The sequence below is a fragment of the Oncorhynchus kisutch genome, linkage group LG14 (assembly GCF_002021735.2).
Source record: "Oncorhynchus kisutch isolate 150728-3 linkage group LG14, Okis_V2, whole genome shotgun sequence".
Taxonomy (NCBI): Eukaryota; Metazoa; Chordata; class Actinopteri; order Salmoniformes; family Salmonidae; genus Oncorhynchus; species Oncorhynchus kisutch.
Window position 1 is genome coordinate 3,917,052 of NC_034187.2, and position 24,146 is coordinate 3,941,197.

Genomic DNA, 24,146 nt, shown 5'->3' on the forward strand with positions numbered 1-24,146 from the left:
TTCGTCCCCTGTCTTGTTTCCGGCTTGTTCGTAGTGAATACACCCCAGATGAACAATACGTTTCTTTGGGGTTAAACCGTTATGTTGAAGAAAGAATCATTCACAATGTTCCTAAAAACACTGACTCACTCAAACTCACCATCTACCCCTGACACCCAGGCACAGAGATTCACATAAAGACAACCTTCCTGCTCTTAATCAACCCAATAATCACATTTTACACAGTTGGCACAGATTATTGAAATAATACACTATAGGATCTTCTTAGTAATATCAAGCAAAAATAATAATAATAATTCACATTTGAAGAACATATTTAAAATTACAATTATTTGAAGAACATATTTAAAATTAAAATAATTTGAAGAACATATTTAAAATTAAAATTATTTGAAGAACATATTTAAAATTAAAATAATTTGAAGAACATATTTAAAATTAAAATTATTTGAAGAACATATTTAAAATTAAAATAATTTGAAGAACATATTTAAAATTAAAATTATTTGAAGAACATATTTAAAATTAAAATTATTTGAAGAACATATTTAAAATTTAAATTATTTGAAGAACATATTTAAAATTAAAATTATTTGAAGAACATATTTAAAATTAAAATTAAAAGTATTATATGAATAATCTCAGTCTCCTGTCTCTGTTTCTCACTGTTATTTATAAATATGATACACCTGGCGTCGTGATCCCCAAACTACCACTGACACGGTATATCTCCTACTGAATTAGATTTAATCTCACATGTACATCAAATGAAGTATCTAGAAGGCCATCTAGAAGATAATGCTTGGTGTAAATTTCTCTGCATTTCCTGTTTTTTTTGTGCCTAGTCTTTATCCCTCGTCCTCCTAGCTTGGTTAAAGCAGACCGAGCGTTTTGAAACAGGCTGAGTTCTTCCCCTTCCTTCCAGGTGTCCCTCATCTCAGGAGTCTCTAGAGGTTTCCTTGTAGGATGCTACTGATGGCCTGGTCCAGTAGGGAGGCGGGGCCTGCAACCGGGCACGCCCCCTGGATCCGGGGCTGGGCTGCAGCCGTGGGACCCTGCAGGCGCTGCAGCTCCAGGATGCTGTCGATGGCACTCTGCAGGTGTTCACTGAGGGTGTTGTCCTCTGGCAGGGGGGGTTGGGGGCTAGGACTAGCCTCGGGCCTGTAGCTGGCCTGGGGAAGAGGCTGGGGTCTGTAGCTGGCCCGGGGAAGAGGCTGGGGCCTGTCGCTGGTGTGGGGAAGAGGCTGGGGCCTGTCGCTGGTGTGGGGAAGAGGCTGGGGCCTGTCGCTGGTCTGGGGAAGAGGCTGGGGCCTGTCGCTGGTCTGGGGAAGAGGCTGGGGCCTGTCGCTGGTCTGGGGAAGAGGCTGGGGCCTGTCGCTGGTCTGGGGAAGAGGCTGGGGCCTGTCGCTGGTCTGGGGAAGAGGCTGGGGCCTGTCGCTGGTCTGGGGAAGAGGCTGGGGCCTGTCGCTGGTCTGGGGAAGAGGCTGGGGCCTGTCGCTGGTCTGGGGAAGAGGCTGGGGCCTGTCGCTGGTCTGGGGAAGAGGCTGGGGCCTGTCGCTGGTCTGGGAAAGAGACTGGGGTCTGTCGCTGGTCTGGGGAAGAGACTGGGGTCTGTCGCTGGTCTGGGAAAGAGACTGGGGTCTGTCGCTGGTCTGGGGAAGAGACTGGGGTCTGTTGCTGGTCTGGGGAAGAGGCTGGAGTCTGTAGCTGGCCTGGGGAAGAGGCTGGGGCATGTCGCTGGTCTGGGAAAGAGCGTGAGGCCTGTCGCTGGTCTGGGGAAGAGACTGGGGTCTGTTGCTGGTCTGGGAAAGAGACTGGGGTCTTTTGCTGGTCTGGGAAAGAGACTGGGGCCTGTAGCTAGTTTGGGAAAGAGGCTGGTGTCTGTCTCTGGTCTGGGGAAGAAAATGGGGCCTGTTGCTTGTCTGGGAAAGAGTCTGGGGCCTATAGCTGGTCTGGGAAAGAGGCTGGAGCCTGTCGCTGGTCTGGGAAAGAGACTGGGGCCTATAGCTGGTCTGGGAAAGAGGCTGGGGCCTATAGCTGGTCTGGGGAAGAGGTTGGGGTCTGTCGCTGGTCTGGGGGAAAGGCTGGGGCCTGTAGCTGGTCTGTGGAAAAGGCGGGGGCCTGTAGCTGGTCTGGGGGAAAGGCTGGGACCTGTCGCTGGTTTGGGGAAAAGGCGGGGGCCTGTAGCTGGTCTGTGGAAAAGGCGGGGGCCTGTCGCTGTGCCTGTCCGCCTGGAATGGGAGGTCCGGAAGCATGGGCCTGAAGCGTTTCAGTTTGGGTGTACTCATCTCTCCAGGGTCTGAAAGGGGAGGCTCTAGACAGGCAGTCTGTGGGTCTAAGCTTGGCATAGTAAGGGAGTTTGGGGAACTTATATATTGTGAACCCAGTGCTGCTGTCTGAATCTGTGCAACAGATTCCCTGCTGTCACTATGGTGACCATGTGGGATGTCCTCTACTACTTTGGAGGGCAGGGCTCCGTTCGACATCTCCTCATCGATTGGATGGCAGGAGGTCCTATGGGAGGAGCCCTGCTCAGTCAGATCAACACTCCCATTGATCAGTTGGCCGGTGTAGTACCGCTTGTGACCAGAGGGGGCAGTAGCGTGCACGGTGTCACAGGCTGAGTTGTGAACCACCATCCTGGATCCAGCCTTGTGTTTGATGGTGAGCCTAAGGCCTCCGCGGCTGGTGGAGTGGTAGGTCCTGAGTCCCGGGGGTCGGTCGGAGAGTCTGGTCCAAGCTGGGGGGGAGGGGAGGCTGCCAGACCGATCCAGCCCCACACGGGATGACGCGGAGCTGGAGGACTCAGATGCATGCAGGGTCATCAGGAAGGACTCTGTGGAAGATACAAGCATAAAGGTACAAGGGGAGGGAACGCTACACATCGGTACATTACATAACACTGACTGACTATGTTCAAAGAAGAGCTCATTTAACTTCAAAGAAAGACATTAAAATGACATTTCTGGTTAAACATCACAGTGCTTCACTTTTAGCCCAGTAGATAGGTCACCTGTATACCTGTAGGTACACTACACCTGTACCTGTACACCAGTACCAGTACACCTGTACCTGTAGGTACACTACACCTGTACCTGTACACCACTACTTGTAGTCACCTGTACCACTCTAACCTTACACTACACCTGTACACCTCTACCAGTAGGTACACTACACCTGTACACCTCTACCAGTAGGTACACTACACCTGTACAACTGTACCTGTAGGTACACTACACCTGTACACCTGTACCTGTAGGTACACTACACCTGTAGGTACACTAAACCTGTACATGTACACCAGTAGGTACACTACACCTGTACCTGTACACCAGTAGGTACACTACACCTGTACACCTGAACTTGTAGGTACACTACACCTGAACTTGTAGGTACACTACACCTGTACCTGTAGATACACTACACCTGTACCTGTAGGTACACTACACCTGTACCTGTAGGTACACTACACCTGTACCTGTAGGTACACTACACCTGTACCTGTAGGTACACTACACCTGTACCTGTAGGTACACTACACATGTAAACCTGTACCTGTAGGTACACTACACATGTAAACCTGTACACCATAGGTACACTACACCTGTACACCTGTACATGTAGGTACACTACACCTGTACACCTGTACATGTAGGTACACTACACCTGTACACCTGTACATGTAGGTACACTACACCATGTACCTGTACACCTGTACCTGTAGGTACACTACACCCTGTACCTGTAGGTACACTACACCTGTACCTGTACCTGTGGGTACTCTACACCATGTACCTGTACACCTGTACCTGTAGGTACACTACACCTGTACACCTGTACCTGTAGGTACACTACACCTGTACACCTGTACCTGTAGGTACACTACATCTGTACACCTGTAGGTACACTACACCTGTACACCTGTAGGTACACTACACCTGTACACCTGTAGGTACACTACACCTGTAGGTACACTACACGTGTACCTGTGTACCTGTAGGGACACTACACCTGTACCTGTAGGGACACTACACCTGTACCTGTAGGTACACTACACATGTAAACCTGTACACCATAGGTACACTACACCTGTACACCTGTAGGTACACTACACCTGTACACCTGTACCTGTAGGTACACTACACCTGTGCACCTGTAGGTACACTACACCATGTACCTGTACACCTGTACATGTAGGTACACCACACCTGTACATCTGTAGGTACACTACACCATTTACCTGTACACCTGTACATGTAGGTACACTACACCTGTACATGTAGGTACACTACACCTGTACACCTGTACATGTAGGTACACTACACCTGTACACCTGTACATGTAGGTACACTACACCTGTACACCTGTAGGTACACTACACCTGTAGGTACACTACACGTGTACCTGTGTACCTGTAGGGACACTACACCTGTACCTGTAGGGACACTACACCTGTACCTGTAGGTACACTACACCTGTACCTGTAGGTACACTACACATGTAAACCTGTACACCATAGGTACACTACACCTGTACACCTGTAGGTACACTACACCTGTACACCTGTACCTGTAGGTACACTACACCTGTACACCTGTAGGTACACTACACCATGTACCTGTACACCTGTACATGTAGGTACACCACACCTGTACATCTGTAGGTACACTACACCATTTACCTGTACACCTGTACATGTAGGTACACTACACCTGTACATGTAGGTACACTACACCTGTACACCTGTACATATAGGTACACTACACCTGTACACCTGTACATGTAGGTACACTACACCTGTACACCTGTACATGTAGGTACACTACACCTGTACATGTAGGTACACGACACCTGTACACCTGTACATGTAGGTACACTATACCTGTACACCTGTACATGTAGGTACACTACACCTGTACACCTGTACATGTAGGTACACTACACCTGTACACCTGTACACCTGTACCTGTAGGTACACTACACCATGTACCTGTAGGTACACTACACCCTGTACCTGTAGGTACACTACACCCTGTACCTGTAGGTACACTACACCTGTACCTGTACACCTGTACCTGTAGGTACACTACACCTGTACACTACACCATGTACCTGTAGGTACACTACACCTGTACACCTGTACCTGTAGGTACACTACACCTGTACACCTGTACCTGTAGGTACACTACACCTGTACACCTGTACCTGTAGGTACACTACACCTGTACACCTGTAGGTACACTACACGTGTACCTGTGTACCTGTAGGGAGACTACACCTGTACACCTTGTAGGTACACTACACCTGTAGGTACACTACACCTGTAGGTACACTACACCTGTACCTGTAGGTACACTACACCTGTACACCTGTACCTGTAGGTACACTACACCTGTACCTGTACACCTGTACCTTTAGGTACACTACACCTGTACGTACACTACACCTGTACCTGTAGGTACACTACACCTGTAAGTACACTACACCTGTACCTGTACACCTGTACCTGTATGTACACTACACCTGTAAGTACACTACACCTGTACCTGTACACCTGTACCTGTATGTACACTACACTTGTACCTGTACTCCTGTACCTGTAGGTACACTACACCTGTACCAGTAGGTACACTACACCTGTACCAGTAGGTACACTACACCTGTACCCGTAGGTACACTACACCTGTACCCGTAGGTACACTACACCTGTTTACCTGTAGGTACACTACACCTGTGCACCTGTAGGTACACTACACCTGTACCTGTACACCTGTACACCTGTATGTACGCTACACCTGTACACCTGTGCCTGTAGGTACACTACACCTGTACCTGTACACTACACCTGTACCTGTAGGTACACTACATCTGTACACCTGTACCATTAGGTACACTACACCTGTACACCTGTACCATTAGGTACACTACACCTGTACCTGTACACCAGTAGGTACACTACACCTGTACCTGTAGGTACACTACACCTGTACACCTGTACCAGTATGTACACTACACCTGTACCAGTAGGTACACTACACCTGTACACCTGTACCTGTAGGTACACTACACCTGTACCTGTACACACCAGTAGGTACACTATACCTGTACCTGTACACCAGTAGGTACACTACACCTGTACCTGTACACCAGTAGGTACACTACACCTGTACCTGTTCCAAAATCATGGGCATTAATATGGAGTTGGTCTGGGAAGGCTTTCCACTAGATGTTAGAACATTTCTGCGGGGACTTGCTTCAATTCAGCCACAAGAACATTCGTGAGGTCGGGCACTGATGTTGGGTGATTAGGCCTGGCTCACATTCAGCATTCCAATTCATCTCAAAAGGTGTGCGATGGGGTTGAGGTCAAGTTCTTCCACACCGATCTCAATAAACTAATTCTGTATGGACCTCGCTTTGTGCACAGGGGTATTATCATGTTGAAACAGGAAAGGGCCTTCCCCAAACTGTTGCCACAAAGTTGGAAGCACAGAATCGTCTAGAATGTCATTTTATGCTGTAGTGTTAAGATTTCCTTTCACTGGAATTAAGGTGCCTAGCCCGAACAATGAAAAACCGCCCCAGACCATTATTCCTCCTCCACCAAACTTTACAGTTGGCAGTATGCATTGGGGCAGGTAGTGTTCTCCTGGCATCCACTAAACCCTGTTCTGTGAGCTTGTGTGGCCTACCACTTTGTGGCTAAGCCATTGTTTCTCCTAGACGTTTCCACTTACAGTTGACAGGGGGCAGCTCTAGCAGGGCAAAAATTTGAAGAACTGACTTGTTGGAAAGGTGACATCGTATGACGGTGCTACGTTGAAAGTCAATGAGCTCTTCAGTAAGGACCATTCTACTGCCAATGTTTGTCTATGGAGATTGCATGGCAGTCTGCTCGATTTGATACACCTGTCAGCAACGGGTGTAGCTGAAATAGCCGAATCCACTCATTTGAAGGGGTGTCCACATACTGCTGTATATATAGTGCATCTCCACTCCCCCACGGCACTAACCTGGGTCTCTACGGGCCCTGTGTCGGTCCTCCCCCAGGGAAAACCTCTCTGATTGGAGGAACAGACGATCCAGCATCACCATCTCTGCCGACGGCATCACCTGCTGTTGATATTGATAAATGGGGGACATTGGTACATACAGTGTGATAGAGTGCCTTCTGTAATTATTGGGACATTGTACATATTACCCCCCCCCCCCCATTTTTGGGGACCAAAACATTGGGCCAAATTCACTTGCACGTGTATTTAAACAGTCAAACGGTAAGTATTTAGTCTCATATTCACAGCATGCAATGATTATATCAAGCATTTGACTCGTTGGATGTATGTGCTGTTTGTTTAGGTTGTGTTTCAGATGATTTTGTGCCCAATAGAAACTAACGGTAAATAATGTATTGTGTCATTTTGGAGTCACTTTTATTATAAATAAGAATATAATGTTTCTAAACACTTCTACGTTAATGTTGATGCTACTAGCACGGTTACAGTTCATCCTGAATGAATCGTGAATAATAACTGAGAAAGTTACGGATGCACAAATATCACCCCCCCCCACCCAATTGCTAATGTTCCTTATTATTGTAATGGTGAGAGGTTAGCATGTCTTGGGGGTTATGATATGAAATGCTAACCTCCCCTGTCATTGTAATGGTGAGAGGTTAGCATGTCTTGGGGGTTATGATATGAAATGCTAACCTCCCCTGTTATTGTAATGGTGAGAGGTTAGCATGTCGTAGGGGTATGATATGAAATGCTAACCTCCCCTGTTATTGTAATGGTGAGAGGTTAGCATGTCTTAGGGGCATGATTATAAAATGCTAACCTCCCCTGTTATTGTAATGGTGAGAGGTTAGCATGTTTTAGGGGTATGCTATGAAATGCTTACCTCCCCTGTTATTGTAAAGGTGAGAGGTTAGCATGTCTTGGGGTTATGATATAACATGCTAACCTCCCCTGTTATTGTAATGGTGAGAGGTTAGCATGTCTTGGAGGTATGCTAACCTCTCCTGTTATTGTAATGGTGAGAGGTTAGCATGTCTTGGAGGTATGCTAACCTCTCCTGTTATTGTAATGGTGAGAGGTTAGCATGTCTTGGAGGTATGCTAACCTCTCCTGTTATTGTAATGGTGAGAGGTTAGCATGTCGTGGTATTTGTGCGTCTGTAACTTTCTCACTCACCATTATTCACGATTCATTCAGGCTTATCCGTAATCATGGTAGTATCTACATTAATGTAGAAGTGTTATTCTTATCTACAATAAAGGGACTACAAAATGACACAATACATAATTTACCATTAATTTCTATTGGGCACAAAATATGTACTTATAAAGCCTGTATCAGCAGCCTTGTATTGTCCGTGTATCAGTGAAAGTTGACACTGTGTTTCCGAATAGCATCACCAAGCAGTAGCATATAGAGTTGAAGTAGGAAGTTTACATACATCTTAGCCAAATACATTTAAACTCAGTTTTTCACAATTCCTGATATTTAATCCTAGTAAAAAATTCCCTGTTTTACGTCTGATAGGATCACATCTTTATTTTAAGAATGTGAAAAGTCAGAATAATAGAGAGAATGATTTATTTCAGCTTTCATTTCTTTCCTCATATTCCCAGTGGGTCTTACATACACTCAATTAGAATTTGGTTGCATTGCCTTTAAATTGTTTAACTTGGGTCAAACATGTCAGGAAGCCTTCCACAAGCTTCCCACAATAAGTTGGGTGAATTTTGGCCCATTCCTCCTGACAGAGCTGGGGTAACTGAGTCAGGTTTGTAGGCCTTTCTATAGTATTGAGGTCAGGGCTTTGTGATGGCCACTCAAATACCTTGACTTTGTTGTCCTTAAGCCATGTTGCCACAACTTTGGAAGTTTGCTTGGGATCGTTGTCCATTTGGAAGACCCATTTGCGACCAAGCTTTAACTTCCTAACTGATGTCTTGAGATGTTGCTTCAATATATCCACATAATTTTCCTCCCTCATGAAGCCATCTATTTTGTGAAGTGCACCAGTCCCTCCAGCAGCAAAGCACCCCCATAACATGATGCTGCCACCCGCGTGCTTCACAGTTGGGATGGTGTTCTTCGGGTTGCAAGCCTCCCCCTTTTCCTCCAAACATAACGATGGTCATCATGGCCAAACAGTTCTATTTTTGTTTCATCAGACCAGAGGACATTTCTCCAAAAAGTACGATCTTTGTCCCCATGTGCAGTTGCAAACCGTAGTCTGGCTTTTTTATGGCGGTTTTGGATCAGTGGCTTCTTCCTTGCTGAGCGGCCTTTCAGGTTATGTCGATATAGGGCTCGTTTTACTGTGGATATAGATACTTTTGTACATGTTTCCTCCAGCATCTTCACAAGGTCCTTTGCTGTTGTTCTGGGATTGATTTGCATTTTTCGCACCAAAGTACGTTCATCTCTAGGAGACAGAACGCGTCTCCTTCCTGAGCGGTATGACGGCTGTGTGGTCCCATGGTGTTTATACTTGCGTACTATTGTTTGTACAGATGAATGTGGTACCTTCAGGCGTTTGGAAATTGCTCCCAAGGATGAACCAGACTTGTGGAGGTCTGCAATTGTTTTTCTGAGGTCTTGGCTGATTTCTTTTGATTTTCACATGATGTCAAGCAAAGAGGCACTGAGTTTGAAGGTAGGCCTTGAAATACATCCACAGGTACACCTCCAATTGACTCAAATGATGTCAATTAGCCTATCAGAAGCTTCTAAAGCCATGACATAATTTTCTGGAATTTTCCAAGCTGCTTAAAGGCACAATCAACTTAGTGTATGTAAACTTCTGAACCACTGGAATTGTGATACAGTGAATTATAAGTGGAATAATCTGTCTGTAAACAATTGTTGGAAAAATGACTTGTGTCATGCACAAAGTAGATGTCCTAAACAACTTGCCAAAACAATAGTTTGTTAATAAGACATTTGTGGAGTGGTTGAAAATTAGATTTAATGACTCCAAACTAAGTGTATGTAAACTTCCGACTTCAACTGTAAAATTGAAAACTGTAGTGGTCCTAGAACTGACCCTTGAGGAACTCCAAAACAAAAAACGTAGAATTGTCAGAGGAATTTCCATCCAATAAAAGCAAAATACAGAAGAAAACAAATAACTTTAGCAAAGACAGTTGCGATTTATGATTTAGGAGAAAAAAAAAGGGAAATATAGATGTGTGAGAGCAGTGTCGTACCAGTGCCTCCCCGAGCAGTAGCTGTCTGTATTTGTTGATCATGTCCTTGGTGCGTTTCAGTAGGAACCCGGACACAGTGTCAAACTGCTTGTCCACTGGAGAGAGGGGGACACACGTCAATAATCAGACATACAGAGACTCGTAATGGCATCAAGCTCCCGTTTTTACTACATTCTTAGAAAAACAAGGTTATATCTACAACATAATAGGGTTGCTCACCTGTCCCCATGGGATAACTTTTTGAGGAACCATTTTGGGCTCCATGTAGAACCCTTTTTGTAGAACCCTTTTGGGTTCCATGTAGAACCCTTTTGGGTTCCATGTAGAACCCTTTTGAGTTCCTTTTGGAACCCTTTTTTTCTCTAAGAGAGTGTACTGCCAGTCTCTACAGAGTGAATTAAAAGTGGTGTTCTGACCTAAGTTGAAGTCGTCCTGACTAGGCAGGTGTCCGGCACAGGTGTGGTATGGTAACAGGTGTGTCACAGCCTCCCCCAATGAGGAGAAGGGAGAACAGATGTAAGGGCTCTGGACCGGTCTCTGGTCCTGACACAGCTGCTGCTGGAGCCTGAGGATGACATCACAGACACTAGGTTTGGGTTCAAACAATGTAAAAGTCACCAGAGGATCACTACTCTGCTCCTGCTGTTTTTAAAAGCCATTTTATCTACTTCCCCAGAGTCCGATGAACTCATGGATACCATTTGTATGTCTCTGCATCCAATATGGTTCACCAACTACTTTGCAGACAGAGTTCAGTGTGTCAAATCGGAGGGCATGCTGTCCGGTCCTCTGGCAGTCTCTATGGGGGTGCCACAGGGTTCAATTATCTGCTATCTGAGCAGCTAAACGATCGCTGCAGCTGTACATAGTCTATCGGTAAATAGCCCACCCAATTTTACCTACCTCATCCCCATACTGTTTATATTTATTTACTTTTCTGCTCTTTTGCACACCAATATCTCTACCTGTACATGACCATCTGATCATTTATCACTCCAGTGTTAATCTGCAAAATTGTAATTATTCGCCTACCTCCTCATGCCTTTTGCACACAATCTATATAGACTCTCTTTTTTTTCTACTGTGTTATTGACTTGTTAATTGTTTACTCCATGTGTAACTCTGTGTTGTCTGTTCACACTGCTATGCTTTGTCTTGGCCAGGTCACAGTTGCAAATGAGAACTTGTTCTCAACTAGCCTACCTGGTTAAATAAAGGTGAAATTTTAAAAAATGAAGGAAGTTAGAGATAGTTTAATGAGCAAATGCTAACTAGCGTTAGCTCAATGACTTCAATGCCAAATATCCCTTTAAGGATGAACCGTTGCACCATAAAACAGCAGGGCATCTGTCCTTCTTTCACACCTCAGAAAACCTTTTGGTAACTGCACTTCATCATCATGTGATACGGACGTCGTCAATATCAGAGAGTGACGACCTGACGTGTCCTACTTCTCACCTGCACATCGTTTCAGTCAGTCTCTGCTCTCTCTCCTTCGCCACAGGACCGGCCACCTGGTATGGATGAGATATGACCTTAGGTTTACTGGAGATTGAAGAATCTGAGTAGAATGAAGAGTATCGTGGTTTCAGAATCTGAGTAGTATAGTGGTTTCAGAATCTGAGTAGTATAGTGGTTTCAGAATCTGAGTTGTATAGTGGTTTCAGAATCTGAGTTGTATAGTGGTTTCAGAATCTGAGTAGTATAGTGGTTTCAGAATCTGAGTTGTATATTCAGAATCTGAGTTGTATAGTGGTTTCAGAATCTGAGTAGTATAGTGGTTTCAGAATCTGAGTAGTATAGTGGTTTCAGAATCTGAGTAGTATAGTGGTTTCAGAATCTGAGTAGTATAGTGGTTTCAGAATCTGAGTTGTATAGTGGTTTCAGAATCTGAGTTGTATAGTGGTTTCAGAATCTGAGTAGTATAGTGGTTTCAGAATCTGAGTTGTATATTCAGAATCTGAGTTGTATAGTGGTTTCAGAATCTGAGTAGTATAGTGGTTTCAGAATCTGAGTAGTATAGTGGTTTCAGAATCTGAGTTGTATAGTGGTTTCAGAATCTGAGTAGTATAGTGGTTTCAGAATCTGAGTAGTATCGTGGTTTCAGAATCTGAGTAGTATAGTGGTTTCAGAATCTGAGTTGTATAGTGGTTTCAGAATCTGAGTTGTATAGTGGTTTCAGAATCTGAGTAGTATCGTGGTTTCAGAATCTGAGTAGTATCGTGGTTTCAGAATGTGAGTAGAATGAAGAGCATTGTGGTTTCAGACCAATATGCTGGATGGAAGGCCTAGAATCTGAGAATGGACATATCTGAAATGGCACCCTATTCCCTATATAGTGCACTTCTTTTGAACAGGGCCTCGAGGGCCAAAAGCAGGGCCCATAACGCTCTGGTCAATAGTAGTGCACTATATAGGGAATAGGGGTCCATGTTTCTCACCTTTGTCTTTGACTGTTGGGCTGTCTGAACTGCTCTGAGCCACTGGTCCTGCTCTCTGTGGGATTGGGGCCCCTGGTCGTACTGGGGCTCCTGGACAGTGTGGAGCCAACGAACTGTGTTGGGCCCCTGGACTGTGTGGGGGCCTGGTGGCCACTGGGGTCTGGGAGAAGGTGGATGGACATCAAGAGTAAAGGCTTTACCCTCTACATCCATGGCCAAGGCAGCTGGTGGTTCTGAGCATTATAATACAGAAGATGATGGGGGTGGTGGTGATGATGGTGATGGAGGTGATGATGATGGGGGTGATGATGGGGGTGATGAGGATGGTGGTGATGGAGGTGATGATGGGGGTGATGATGGGAGTGATGATAGTGATGATAGTGATGATGATGGTGATGGGGTGATGGGGGTGATGATGATGGTGGTGATGATGGTGGTGATGGAGGTGGTAATGATGGTGATATTGATGGTGGTGATGATGGTGGTGATGGGGATGATGATGGGGGTGATGATGGGAGTGATGGGGGTGATGATGGGGATGATGATGGGGGTGATGGGGATGATGATGGGGTGATGATAGTGATGATGATGGTGATGGGGTGATGGGGGTGATGATGGTGGGTGATATGGTGATGATATGGTGATGATGGTGATGGCGATGGTTGTGATGGTGATGGTTGTGATGATGATGATGGTGATGATGATGGTTTTGGTGATGAAGGTGTTGGTAGTGGTGATGATGGTGGTGATGGTGGTGGTGATGAAGGTGTTGGTAGTGGTGGTGATGATGTTGATGATGGTTTTGGTGATGGTGTTGATGATGGTGGTGTTGGTAGTGGTGATGATGATTGATGTTGATGATGGTTTTGTTGATAGTGTTGATGATGGTGGTGTTGGTAGGGGTGATGATGGTGTTGGTAGTGGTTTTGGTGATGGTGTTGATGATGGTGGTGGTGATGATGTTGGTGTTGGTAGTGTTGATGATGGTGATGGTGATGATGGTGGTGTTGGTAGTGGTGATGATGATGATGGTGGTGATGATGGTGTTGGTAGTGGTGGTGATGATGGTGGTGTTGGTAGTGGTGATGGTGATGATGGTGGTGGTGGTGATGATGATGGTGTTGGTAGTGGTGGTGATGATGGTGATGATGGTGGTGATGGTGATGGTAGTGGTGGTGATGATGGTGGTGGTGGTGGTGATGATGGTAGTGATGGTGGTGGTGATGATGGTAGTGGTGATGATGATGATGATGATGGTGGTGATGATGGTGGTGGTGATGGTGGTGATGATGGTGGTGGTGGTGGTGGTGATGGTGATGGTAGTGGTGGTGATGATGGTGATGATGGTGGTGATGATGGTGATGATGGTGGTGATGATGGTGTTGATGATGGTGGTGGTGTTGGTAGTGGTGATGGTGATGATGGTGGTGGTGGTGGTGGTGATGATGGTAGTGGTGGTGATGATGGTGGTGTTGGTAGTGGTGATGGTGATGATGGTGGTGGTGGTGATGATGATGATGGTGTTGGTAGTGGTGGTGATGATGGTGATGATGGTGGTGATGGTGATGGTAGTGGTGGTGATGATGGTGGTGGTGGTGGTGATGATGGTGATGGTAGTGGTGGTGATGATGGTGATGATGGTGGTGATGATGGTGTTGATGATGGTGGTGGTGTTGGTGTTGATGGTGATGGTAGTGGTGGTGATGATGGTGATGATGGTGGTGATGATGGTGATGATGGTGGTGATGATGGTGTTGATGATGGTGGTGGTGTTGGTAGTGGTGATGGTGATGGTGGTGGTGGTGATGATGGTAGTGGTGGTGATGATGGTGATGATGGTGGTGATGATGGTGGTGGTGTTGATGATGGTGGTGGTAGTGTTGGTAGTGGTGGTGATGATGGTGATGATGATGATGGTGGTGATGATGGTGATGGTGGTGTTGGTAGTGGTGGTGATGATGGTGGTGGTGATGATGGTGTTGGTAGTGGTGATGATGGTGTTGGTAGTGGTGATGATGGTGATGATGATGGTGGTGGTGATGATGGTGTTGGTAGTGGTGATGTTGATGATGGTTTTGGTAGTGGTGGTGATGATGGTGGTGATGGTGTTGGTAGTGGTGATGATGATGATGGTGATGATGATGGTGGTGGTGATGATGTGTGTGAGGTAGGGAGACAGAGTGAAAGGAGTGGGTTAGAAAGACTGTGAAAGGGACTGTTAGAATTGTTGCATGATGATTTGTATTAATACTCTGTGTGCATCCCTGATGGAACCCTATTCCCATAGGACTCTGGTCAAAAGTAGGACACTACATAGGGAATAGGGTGCCATTTGGGTTGCAGACTCTGTGTGATCAGACTCACTGCTTTGCTTTGTGTGTTGCTGGTTAGCCTGATCTCCATAGGAGCTGGGAGTCACTAGGAGGGGGTCAGGCTGCACTAGGAGGGGGTCAGGCTGCACTAGGAGGGGGTCAGGCTGCACTAGGAGGGGGTCAGGCTGCACTAGGAGGGGGTCAGGCTGCACTAGGAGGGGGTCAGGCTGCGCTAGGAGGGGGTCAGGCTGCGCTAGGAGGGGGTCAGGCTGCGCTAGGAGGGGGTCAGGCTGCGCTAGGAGGGGGTCAGGCGGCTCTAGGAGGGGGTCAGGCTGCGCTAGGAGGGGGTCAGGCTGCGCTAGGAGGGGGTCAGACTGCGCTAGGAGGTGGTCAGGCTGCTGCTGAGGCACACAGACAGGTAGAGGAGAGGGGCTGGGATTGCTGAACACTGCAGTCTGGAGCTGGGGGGAGGCGCTGACAGGCAGAGGGGAGGGGCTTCTGAACACTGCAGTCTGGAGCTGGGGGGAGGCACTGACAGGCAGAGGGGAGGGGCTTCTGAACACTGCAGTATGGAGCTGGGGGGAGGCGCTGACAGGCAGAGGGGAGGGGCTTCTGAACACTGCAGTCTGGAGCTGGGGGGAGGTGCTGACAGGCAGAGGGGAGGGGCTTCTGAACACTGCAGTCTGGAGCTGGGGGGAGGTGCTGACAGGCAGAGGGGAGGGGCTTCTGAACACTGCAGCCTGGGTTTGAGGGACGGCACTTCCAGACCCAGATCCAGACCCAGCCAGTCCCAGGGAGGTGGCCCCACTTGGTGGGGAAGATAAACTGTCTTGTTGTGGTGTGGACCCTAAGCCCTGCCTAGTAAAGGGTGTGCTCACTAAGCCCTGCCCATTCCGGAGTGTTCTCACTAAGCCCTGCCCATTCGGGGGGGTGCTCATTAAGCCCTGCCCATTCGGGGGTGTGGTCCATAAGCCCTGCCCATTCGGGGGTGTGGTCCATAAGCCCTGCCCAGCCGGGGGTGTGGTCCCTAAACCCTGCTCAGATGGAGATTGGCATAGCAGGGTAGGAGAGTGGCATAGCAGGGTAGGAGAGTGGCATTGCAGGGTAGGAGAGTGGCATAGCAGGGTAGGAGAGTGGCATAGCAGAGTAGTCTCCTTTGTCTCTGGGTGTAGTGAAGCTGGATAGGCCACCAACACACAAGGGCTGAGGGGCATCGCAGACTGGGCTCCTGCATGTCCTAGAACTGCTGGCTGGATGGGTGGAGGGGCCTCCTCCATCTCACTGGCCACAGCGGAGACAGTGTGATCCTCCACTGACACAGTCCCAGCCAGGACCTCAGGTGATGGGGAGGGATTGGGAGGGGTAAGTGCTTGCTATGGTAGAAATTGTGGTGTGACGAAGGAAAACAATAAGGTTATGTTATGTAAATCAAGACAATATCTTCAACATTTAATTCAATAAACATTTAGAGCGGCAATCAGCAGTTCAAACCCCTACCCTGTTTTCGGGTAAAAAGCTGAGGGACGGGGATGGAGAAATGTGACCACTCAAATTCATAGAGCAATGGATGCCAGGACTGATCATCCATGATATCAACATTATAGTTTTGTTTTGAGGCCATACATTGTTTGTTTACGTGTACACTGCCGTTCAAAAGTTTGGGGTCACTTAGAAATATTTTTATTTTTGAAAGAAAAGCACTTTTTTTTTTGTCAATTTTAAAATAACATCAAATTGATCAGAAATACAGTGTAGACATTGTTAATGTTGTAAATTACTGTTGAAGCTGGAAACGGCAGGTTTATTATGGAATATCTACATAGGTGTACAGAGGCCCATTATCAGCAACCATCACTCTTGTGATCCAATGACACGTTGCGTTAGCTAATCCGGGTTTAGCATTTTAAAAGACTAATTGATCATTAGAAAACCCTTTTTCAATTATGTCAGCACAGCTGAAACTGTTGTCCTGATTAAGGAAGCAATACAACAACCTTCTTTAAACTAGTTGAGTATCTGGAGCATCAGCATTTGTGGGTTCGATTACAGGCTCAAAATTCGCCAGAAACAAAGGACTTTCTTCTGAAACTCGTCAATCTATTCCTGTTCTGAGAAATGAAAGCTATTCCATGCGAGAAATTGCCCTAATTACCCCTATAAGTCAACAAAAAGTCACAACAGAGAGCATAAAGGCTAGTTGACCTGTTGTAGATGATGGATGAAGGCCTGGGTGGGGCTGTGAACCTTCTCCACCCTTGGTTTTGTCCCTGTCTCCGTCTGGTCCCGCAAGTGTTTAGGCAACGTCCCAACTGGGTCCAGCAGGTGTTTGGGTAACGTCCCAACTGGGTCCAGCAGGTGTTTGGGTAACGTCCCAACTGGGTCCAGCAGGTGTTTAGGTAACGTCCCAACTGGGTCCAGCAGGTGTTTGGGTAACGTCACAACTGGGCCCAGCAGGTGTTTGGGTAACGTCCCAGCTGGGTCCAGCAGGTGTTTGGGTAACGTCCCAACTGGGTCCAGCAGGTGTTTGGGTAACGTCCCAACTGGGTCCAGCAAGTGTTTGGGTAACGTCCCAACTGGGTCCAGCAGGTGTTTGGGTAATGTCCCAACTGGGTCCAGCAGGTGTTTGGGTAATGTCCCAACTGGGTCCAGCAGGTGTTTGGGTAACATCCCAACTGGGTCCAGCAGGTGTTTGTGTAACGTCCCAACTTGGTCTAGCAGGTATTTGGGTAGCATACCTGGTGGGTCCAGGGCCTGTGGGGCCTCCAGCGGGGTCTGTAGGAGGGCCATTACAGGGGGAGAAGTGGACTGGAGACTGGCGGTGGAGGGTTGGAGAGAGGCATGCTGCTGGAAAAGGTGCCTTGTCGACTGAAGGGAACAACGAACTGATTAGAGAATGTTCTGGTGTACATTTGTTTTGCTAGTTTACTAGATCCACCTAGCATTTGACTTAGGAGGATATATTAATTAACCAATCAATTAACTGAGCACCAATCAATTAACAAATCAAGTAATCAACCAGCCAACCAACCAATTAATTAATCAATCAATCAATCACTCAAGTGTTGACTTCTCACCTGAGGCAGGTGTGGGGACGCCGCTTGCTCCCTCCTCTCCTCATGGCCAGCTCTGTCAGGCAGCAACACTACAGACGCCTGCTGAACACTGATCTGTCCATCTGTAACGCCCCCTAGGGGTCTGGAGGTCTGGGGGGTGAAGGGCAGGCCCTGTACTACAGCAGGAGGGGTGGTGTTGAGGATGGAAATCGAGGTCATGTGACTGTCTGGGTGGGTTGAGGTGAGCTGCATCCCAGAGCTGTTGAGGAAGACAGAGTGAAAGGGTGTAGTAGTAGTGTTGTTAAAAGGTGTAGTAGTAGTGTGGTTAAAGGGTGTAGTAGTAGTGTTGTTAAATGGTGTAGTAGTAGTGTGGTTAAAGGGTGTAGTAATAGTGTAGTTAAAGGGTGTAATAGTAGTGTTGTTAAAAGGTGTAGTAGTAGTGTGGTTAAAGGGTGTAGTAGTAGTGTTGTTAAAATGTGTAGTAGTAGTGTTGTTAAAAGGTGTAGTAGTAGGGTGGTTAAAGGGTGTAGTAGTAGTGTTGTTAAAAGGTGTAGTAGTAGTGTTGTTAAAGGGTGTAGTAGTAGTGTTGTTAAAGGGTGTAGTAGTAGTGTTGTTAAAGGGTGTAGTAGTAGTGTTGTTAAAGGGTGTAGTAGTAGTGTTGTTAAAGGGTGTAGTAGTAGTGTTGTTAAAGGGTGTAGTAGTAGTGTTGTTAAAGGGTGTAGTAGTAGTGTAGTTAAAGGGTGTAGTATTGTAGTTAAAGGGTGTAGTAGTAGTGTAGTTAAAGGGTGTAGTATTATAGTTAAAAGGTGTAGTAGTAGTGGTGGTGTTAAAGGGTGTAGTAGTAGTGGTGGTGTTAAAGGGTGTAGTAGTAGTGTGGTTAAAGGGTGTAGTAGTAGAAGTAGTGGTGTTAAAGGGTGTAGTAACAGTGTGGTTAAAGGGTATAGTAGTAGTGTAGTTAAAGGGTGTAGTGGTAGTAGTTAGAGGGGGGAGGCAGGTAGCCTAGTGGTTAGAGGGGGGAGGCAGGTAGCCTAGTGGTTAGAGGGGGGAGGCAGGTAGCCTAGTGGTTAGAGGGGGGAGGCAGGTAGCCTAGTGGTTAGAGGGGGGAGGCAGGTAGCCTAGTGGTTAGAGGGGGGAGGCAGGTAGCCTAGTGGTTAGAGGGGGGAGGCAGGTAGCCTAGTGGTTAGAGGGGGGAGGCAGGTAGCCTAGTGGTTAGAGGGGGGAGGCAGGTAGACTAGTGGTTAGAGGGGGGAGGCAGGTAGACTAGTGGTTAGAGGGGGGAGGCAGGTAGACTAGTGGTTAGAGGGGGGAGGCAGGTAGCCTAAATCAAATCAAATCAAATTTATTTATATAGCCCTTCGTACATCAGCTGATATCTCAAAGTGCTGTACAGAAACCCAGCCTAAAACCCCAAACAGCAAGCAATGCAGGTGTAGAAGCACGGTGGCTAGGAAAAACTCCCTAGAAAGGCCAAAACCTAGGAAGAAACCTAGAGAGGAACCAGGCTATGTAGCCTAGTGGTTAGAGGGGGGAGGCAGGTAACCTAGTGGTTAGAGGGGGGAGGTAGGTAACCTAGTGGTTAGAGGGGGGAGGCAGATAACCTAGTGGTTAGAGCGTTGGACTAGTAACCGAAAGGTTACTGGATTGAATCCCCGAGCTGACAAGGTAAAAATCAGTCGTTCTGCCCCCTGAACAAGGCAGTTAACCCACTGTTCTTAGGCCGTTGTTGTAAATAAGAATTTGTTCTAAACGAAAAATTTAGGGGGTGCGCTCGCTCTACCACTAAGGGACAGTTTAGTTGGCGCAATTAAGACAGTCTCGTGCTACAATTGTTTATTTTAATAGCGTGAATCGTTCCTGTTCACAACGAGGTGAAGAGTGGAATAATTGAAGGAATGAACCCGAGACTCCTATCACCTGTGGACAGCGGGGTGTTCCAGCCAGGCACAGATTTAATTGATTGTAAATCCTTTAACTGAAGTCGTGAGAGTACGATCCCCATAGTATTGGCCTTGTCAGGCGTCGTGAGAGTACGATCCCCATAGTATTGGCCTTGTCAGGCGTCGTGAGAGTAGTGAGAGTACGATCCCCATAGTATTGGCCTTGTCAGGCGTCGTGAGAGTACGATCCCCATAGTATTGGCCTTGTCAGGCGTTGTGAGAGTAGTGAGAGTACGATCCCCATAGTATTGGCCTTGTCAGGCGTCGTGAGAGTACGATCCCCATAGTATTGGCCTTCTAAGGCGTGATTGTAAATCCTTTAACTGAAGTCGTGAGAGTACGATCCCCATAGTATTGGCCTTGTCAGGCGTCGTGAGAGTACGATCCCCATAGTATTGGCCTTGTCAGGTGTCGTGAGAGTACGATCCCCATAGTATTGGCCTTGTCAGGCGTCGTGAGAGTACGATCCCCATAGTATTGGCCTTGTCAGGCGTACGATCCCCATAGTATTGGCCTTGTCAGGAGTACGATCCCCATAGTATTGGCCTTGTCAGGAGTACGATCCCCATAGTATTGGCCTTGTCAGGCGTACGATCCCCATAGTATTGGCCTTGTCAGGAGTACGATCCCCATAGTATTGGCCTTGTCAGGAGTACGATCCCCATAGTATTGGCCTTGTCAGGCGTACGATCCCCATAGTATTGGCCTTGTCAGGAATACGATCCCCATAGTATTGGCCTTGTCAGGCATCGTGAGAGTACGATCCCCCATAGTATTGGCCTTGTCAGGTGTCGTGAGAGTACGATCCCCATAGTATTGGCCTTGTCAGGCGTCGTGAGAGTACGATCCCCATAGTATTGGCCATGTCAGGCGTACGATCCCCATAGTATTGGCCTTGTCAGGCGTACGATCCCCATAGTATTGGCCTTGTCAGGAGTACGATCCCCATAGTATTGGCCTTGTCAGGCGTATGATCCCCATAGTATTGGCCTTGTCAGGAGTACGATCCCCATAGTATTGGCCTTGTCAGGAGTACGATCCCCATAGTATTGGCCTTGTCAGGAGTACGATCCCCATAGTATTGGCCTTGTCAGGCGTCGTGAGAGTACGATCCCCATAGTATTGGCCTTGTCAGGCGTCGTGAGAGTACGATCCCCATAGTATTGGCCTTGTCAGGCGTCGTGAGAGTACGATCAACCATAGTATTGGCCTTGTCAGGTGTCGCGAGAGTACGATCACCCATAGTATTGGCCTTGTCAGGCGTCGTGAGAGTACGATCACCCATAGTATTGGCCTTGTCAGGTGTCGCGAGAGTACGATCCCCATAGTATTGGCCTTGTCAGGAGTACGATCCCCATAGTATTGGCCTTGTCAGGCGTCGTGAGAGTACGATCCCCATAGTATTGGCCTTGTCAGGTGTCGTGAGAGTACGATCCCCATAGCATTGGCCTTGTCAGGCGTCGTGAGAGTACGATCCCCATAGTATTGGCCTTGTCAGGCGTCGTGAGAGTACGATCCCCATAGTATTGGCCTTGTCAGGCGTCGTGAGAGTACGATCCCCATAGTATTGGCCTTGTCAGGCGTCGTGAGAGTACGATCCCCATAGTATTGTCCTTGTCAGGCATCGTGAGAGTACGATCCCCATAGTATTGGCCTTGTCAGGCGTCATGAGAGTACGATCCCCATAGTATTGGCCTTGTCAGGCGTCGTGAGAGTACGATCCCCATAGTATTGGCCTTGTCAGGCGTCGTGAGAGTACGATCCCCATAGTATTGGCCTTGTCAGGCGTCGTGAGAGTACGATCCCCATTGTATTGGCCTTGTCAGGAGTACGATCCCCATAGTATTGGCCTTGTCAGGAGTACGATCCCCATAGTATTGGCCTTGTCAGGAGTACGATCCCCATAGTATTGGCCTTGTCAGGCGTCGTGAGAGTACGATCCCCATAGTATTGGCCTTGTCAGGAGTACGATCCCCATAGTATGCTGTACCGAAACTGACTGACAGACGAAGGAAACTTGAAGTTTTTCCATTGTAGACATAAACATGGTGTTTTTACCGAATTACTTAAGGGCCTTGTTGTAAACATAGTGGACGATTTTAAATAAATATATATATATATATTTTTTTAACAGAGGTTCGAATATTACTGTCCATCAATGATTCCCAACCAAAATTACTGTGCTTTGAGCAATTTTGACAAAAATAATGGATTTATATGTTGCCTTAAGAGTTGTGCATCGATGGTAGAATCTTATTCAGAATTATTCACAGGTGTAATGAGGTTCTTCCACCAAGTATGAACACACCACTTGACTACTGTGCAAAGGGTGCGTAGACATTCACTAGGCCCTGCATGGAATAGGGAGCCAATTGGGACTCAGGCTCTATATCACACTCACTGCATCAGGGTGATGTGGCTCCCTAGAGCAGGGCTGTGGAGCAGGGTGGCATGCTGGCCTGGACCCCCCTGCCCCTGGGACCCTTGGGGATTGTAGGCACCCGCCAACTGGGCTGGCATCTGGAAGACAGTAGGCGACCCTGACTGTAGCTGCAGGGAGCCAGAGAGCAGGGTTCCCTGGCGGAGGGAGAGCTGGCCTGTTGAGGTGGTGCTGAAGACTGTGTGGGGGCTGAAGTTGAGCTGTCTGTGGTGGGGCACGGCCGTCAGGATCTGGGAGCCATCTACTAGGTGGTGGCCCATGGAGGGTGTCATACCCTGGACAGACTGGACTGTTGCTCCCTGGTGGCCAGAGGTGAACAGGGGCCGCGCGGAACCGCCAGGCAGCTGGGACAGGGTGACAGGTGATTGGCCAGGGAGCTGGGACAGGGTGACAGGGGATTGGCCAGGAAGCTGGGACAGGTTGACAGGGGATTGGCCAGGGAGCTGGGACAGGGTGACAGGGGATTGGCCAGGGAGCTGTGACAGGGTGACAGGAGATTGGCCAGGGAGCTGGGACAGAGTGACAGGGGATTGGCCAGGCAGAAGGAACTGATTCTGGCCATGGAAGAGACCTTGAGGCTGGATCAGGAAGGAGCCTCCTCCCTGGTTGACCAGCTGCAGGCTGACGGGCTGGGGCTTGGTGAGGTGGGGGGCAGTGAGGTGTTGGGCAGGCTGGGGATGGGGCTTGGTGAGGTGTTGGGCAGGCTTGGGCTGGGGAGGAGGGGGGGACAGGAGGATGTTTGACGAGGGCGTCCCAGGGAGGAAGGTGAGACCTGGAGAGGGTTTCTGACCAGGCCCACCAGGGCCAGGAGGCTTAGGGCTGATCTGAACAAGTCGGGGTTGGATGCTGATAGGCAGCTTGGGCTGGATGGGCAGGGGTCCTCTCTGGAGAAAGATCCCGGGGGCTGCAGCCGCTCTGAGGGTTGGGGCCAGTAGGGGGCGCCCTGTCAGGCTAGGAACTGCCTTCTGGATGAGGGAAAAGGAGGTGTTGGAGGCCTGTGCAGGGGTCAGGGAGAAGGAAGTCTCTGGCGGGGGTGCAGGGAAGATGTTCCCAGGGAGGAGGCCCATCAGCTGGGGAGCAGCAGGCTTCAGGGAGGGGCAGCCTGGTCCCACGGCCAGCAGGGATGGTTGGGGAGGCTCCACCGCAGCCTGGGTGTCCCTGTGTTGCAGGGTGGGGGGGCCAGGGTGGGGGTGAGGGAAGGCTAGGGTTTTGGAGAGGAACGGCACGGCAGCAGGAGGGAGGAGGAGTGGGGGGCCAGGTGTGTAGAGAGACAGGGTGTGGCCCTCCCCAGGCCCTGTTTGGATGAGCCCCGCCTCCTGAGCCATAGTGTGCTCTGTGATGTCAGCCTCCTGAAGACTCTGCTGGAGAATGTCACAGGGCGGTACTTCCTCTTCCTCCTGCACTTCCTCTCCCTCCCCTCTTCTCTCCCTCCCTCCCTCGGGGGACCCCCCCAGTAGAGCCTCTTCCAGGAAGGACAGGTCAACGCATTCTGCAGGGGGGGTAATGTCATCTGCCAACAGAGACATTGGGCTCTGAGGGAGGGAGATAAAAGAGTAGGAGTCAATCAGAGTGATCTTAGAGTAGGAGAACACCAGAGTGATCCTACAGTAGGAGAACGTCAGAATGTTCCTAGAGTAGGAGTACATCAGAATGTTCCTAGAGTAGGAGAACATCAGAATGTTCCTAGAGTAGGAGAACATCAGAATGTTCCTAGAGTAGGAGAACATCAGAATGTTCCTAGAGT

General features: G+C 48.2%; 1 protein-coding gene across 2 annotated transcripts in view; it reads right to left on the reverse strand.

Annotated features, from left to right (window-relative positions):
- Positions 1-610: 610 nt before the first annotated feature.
- The window catches only part of LOC109904623 (BRD4-interacting chromatin-remodeling complex-associated protein), a 43,124-nt gene continuing 19,588 nt past the window's right edge, over positions 611-24,146 (reverse strand). For both annotated transcript variants that reach the window (XM_031787659.1, XM_031787660.1), the window contains exons 6-15: positions 22,364-23,934; positions 18,047-18,284; positions 17,175-17,837; positions 15,025-16,345; positions 12,661-12,893; positions 11,678-11,733; positions 10,636-10,784; positions 10,220-10,314; positions 7,014-7,116; positions 611-2,836 (exon numbers count right to left, since the gene is read on the reverse strand). In XM_031787659.1, coding sequence (XP_031643519.1) covers positions 948-2,836; positions 7,014-7,116; positions 10,220-10,314; positions 10,636-10,784; positions 11,678-11,733; positions 12,661-12,893; positions 15,025-16,345; positions 17,175-17,837; positions 18,047-18,284; positions 22,364-23,934 — 6,318 coding nt within the window. In that variant the 3' untranslated portion in view covers positions 611-947. The remainder of the gene's footprint in view (positions 2,837-7,013; positions 7,117-10,219; positions 10,315-10,635; positions 10,785-11,677; positions 11,734-12,660; positions 12,894-15,024; positions 16,346-17,174; positions 17,838-18,046; positions 18,285-22,363; positions 23,935-24,146) is intronic.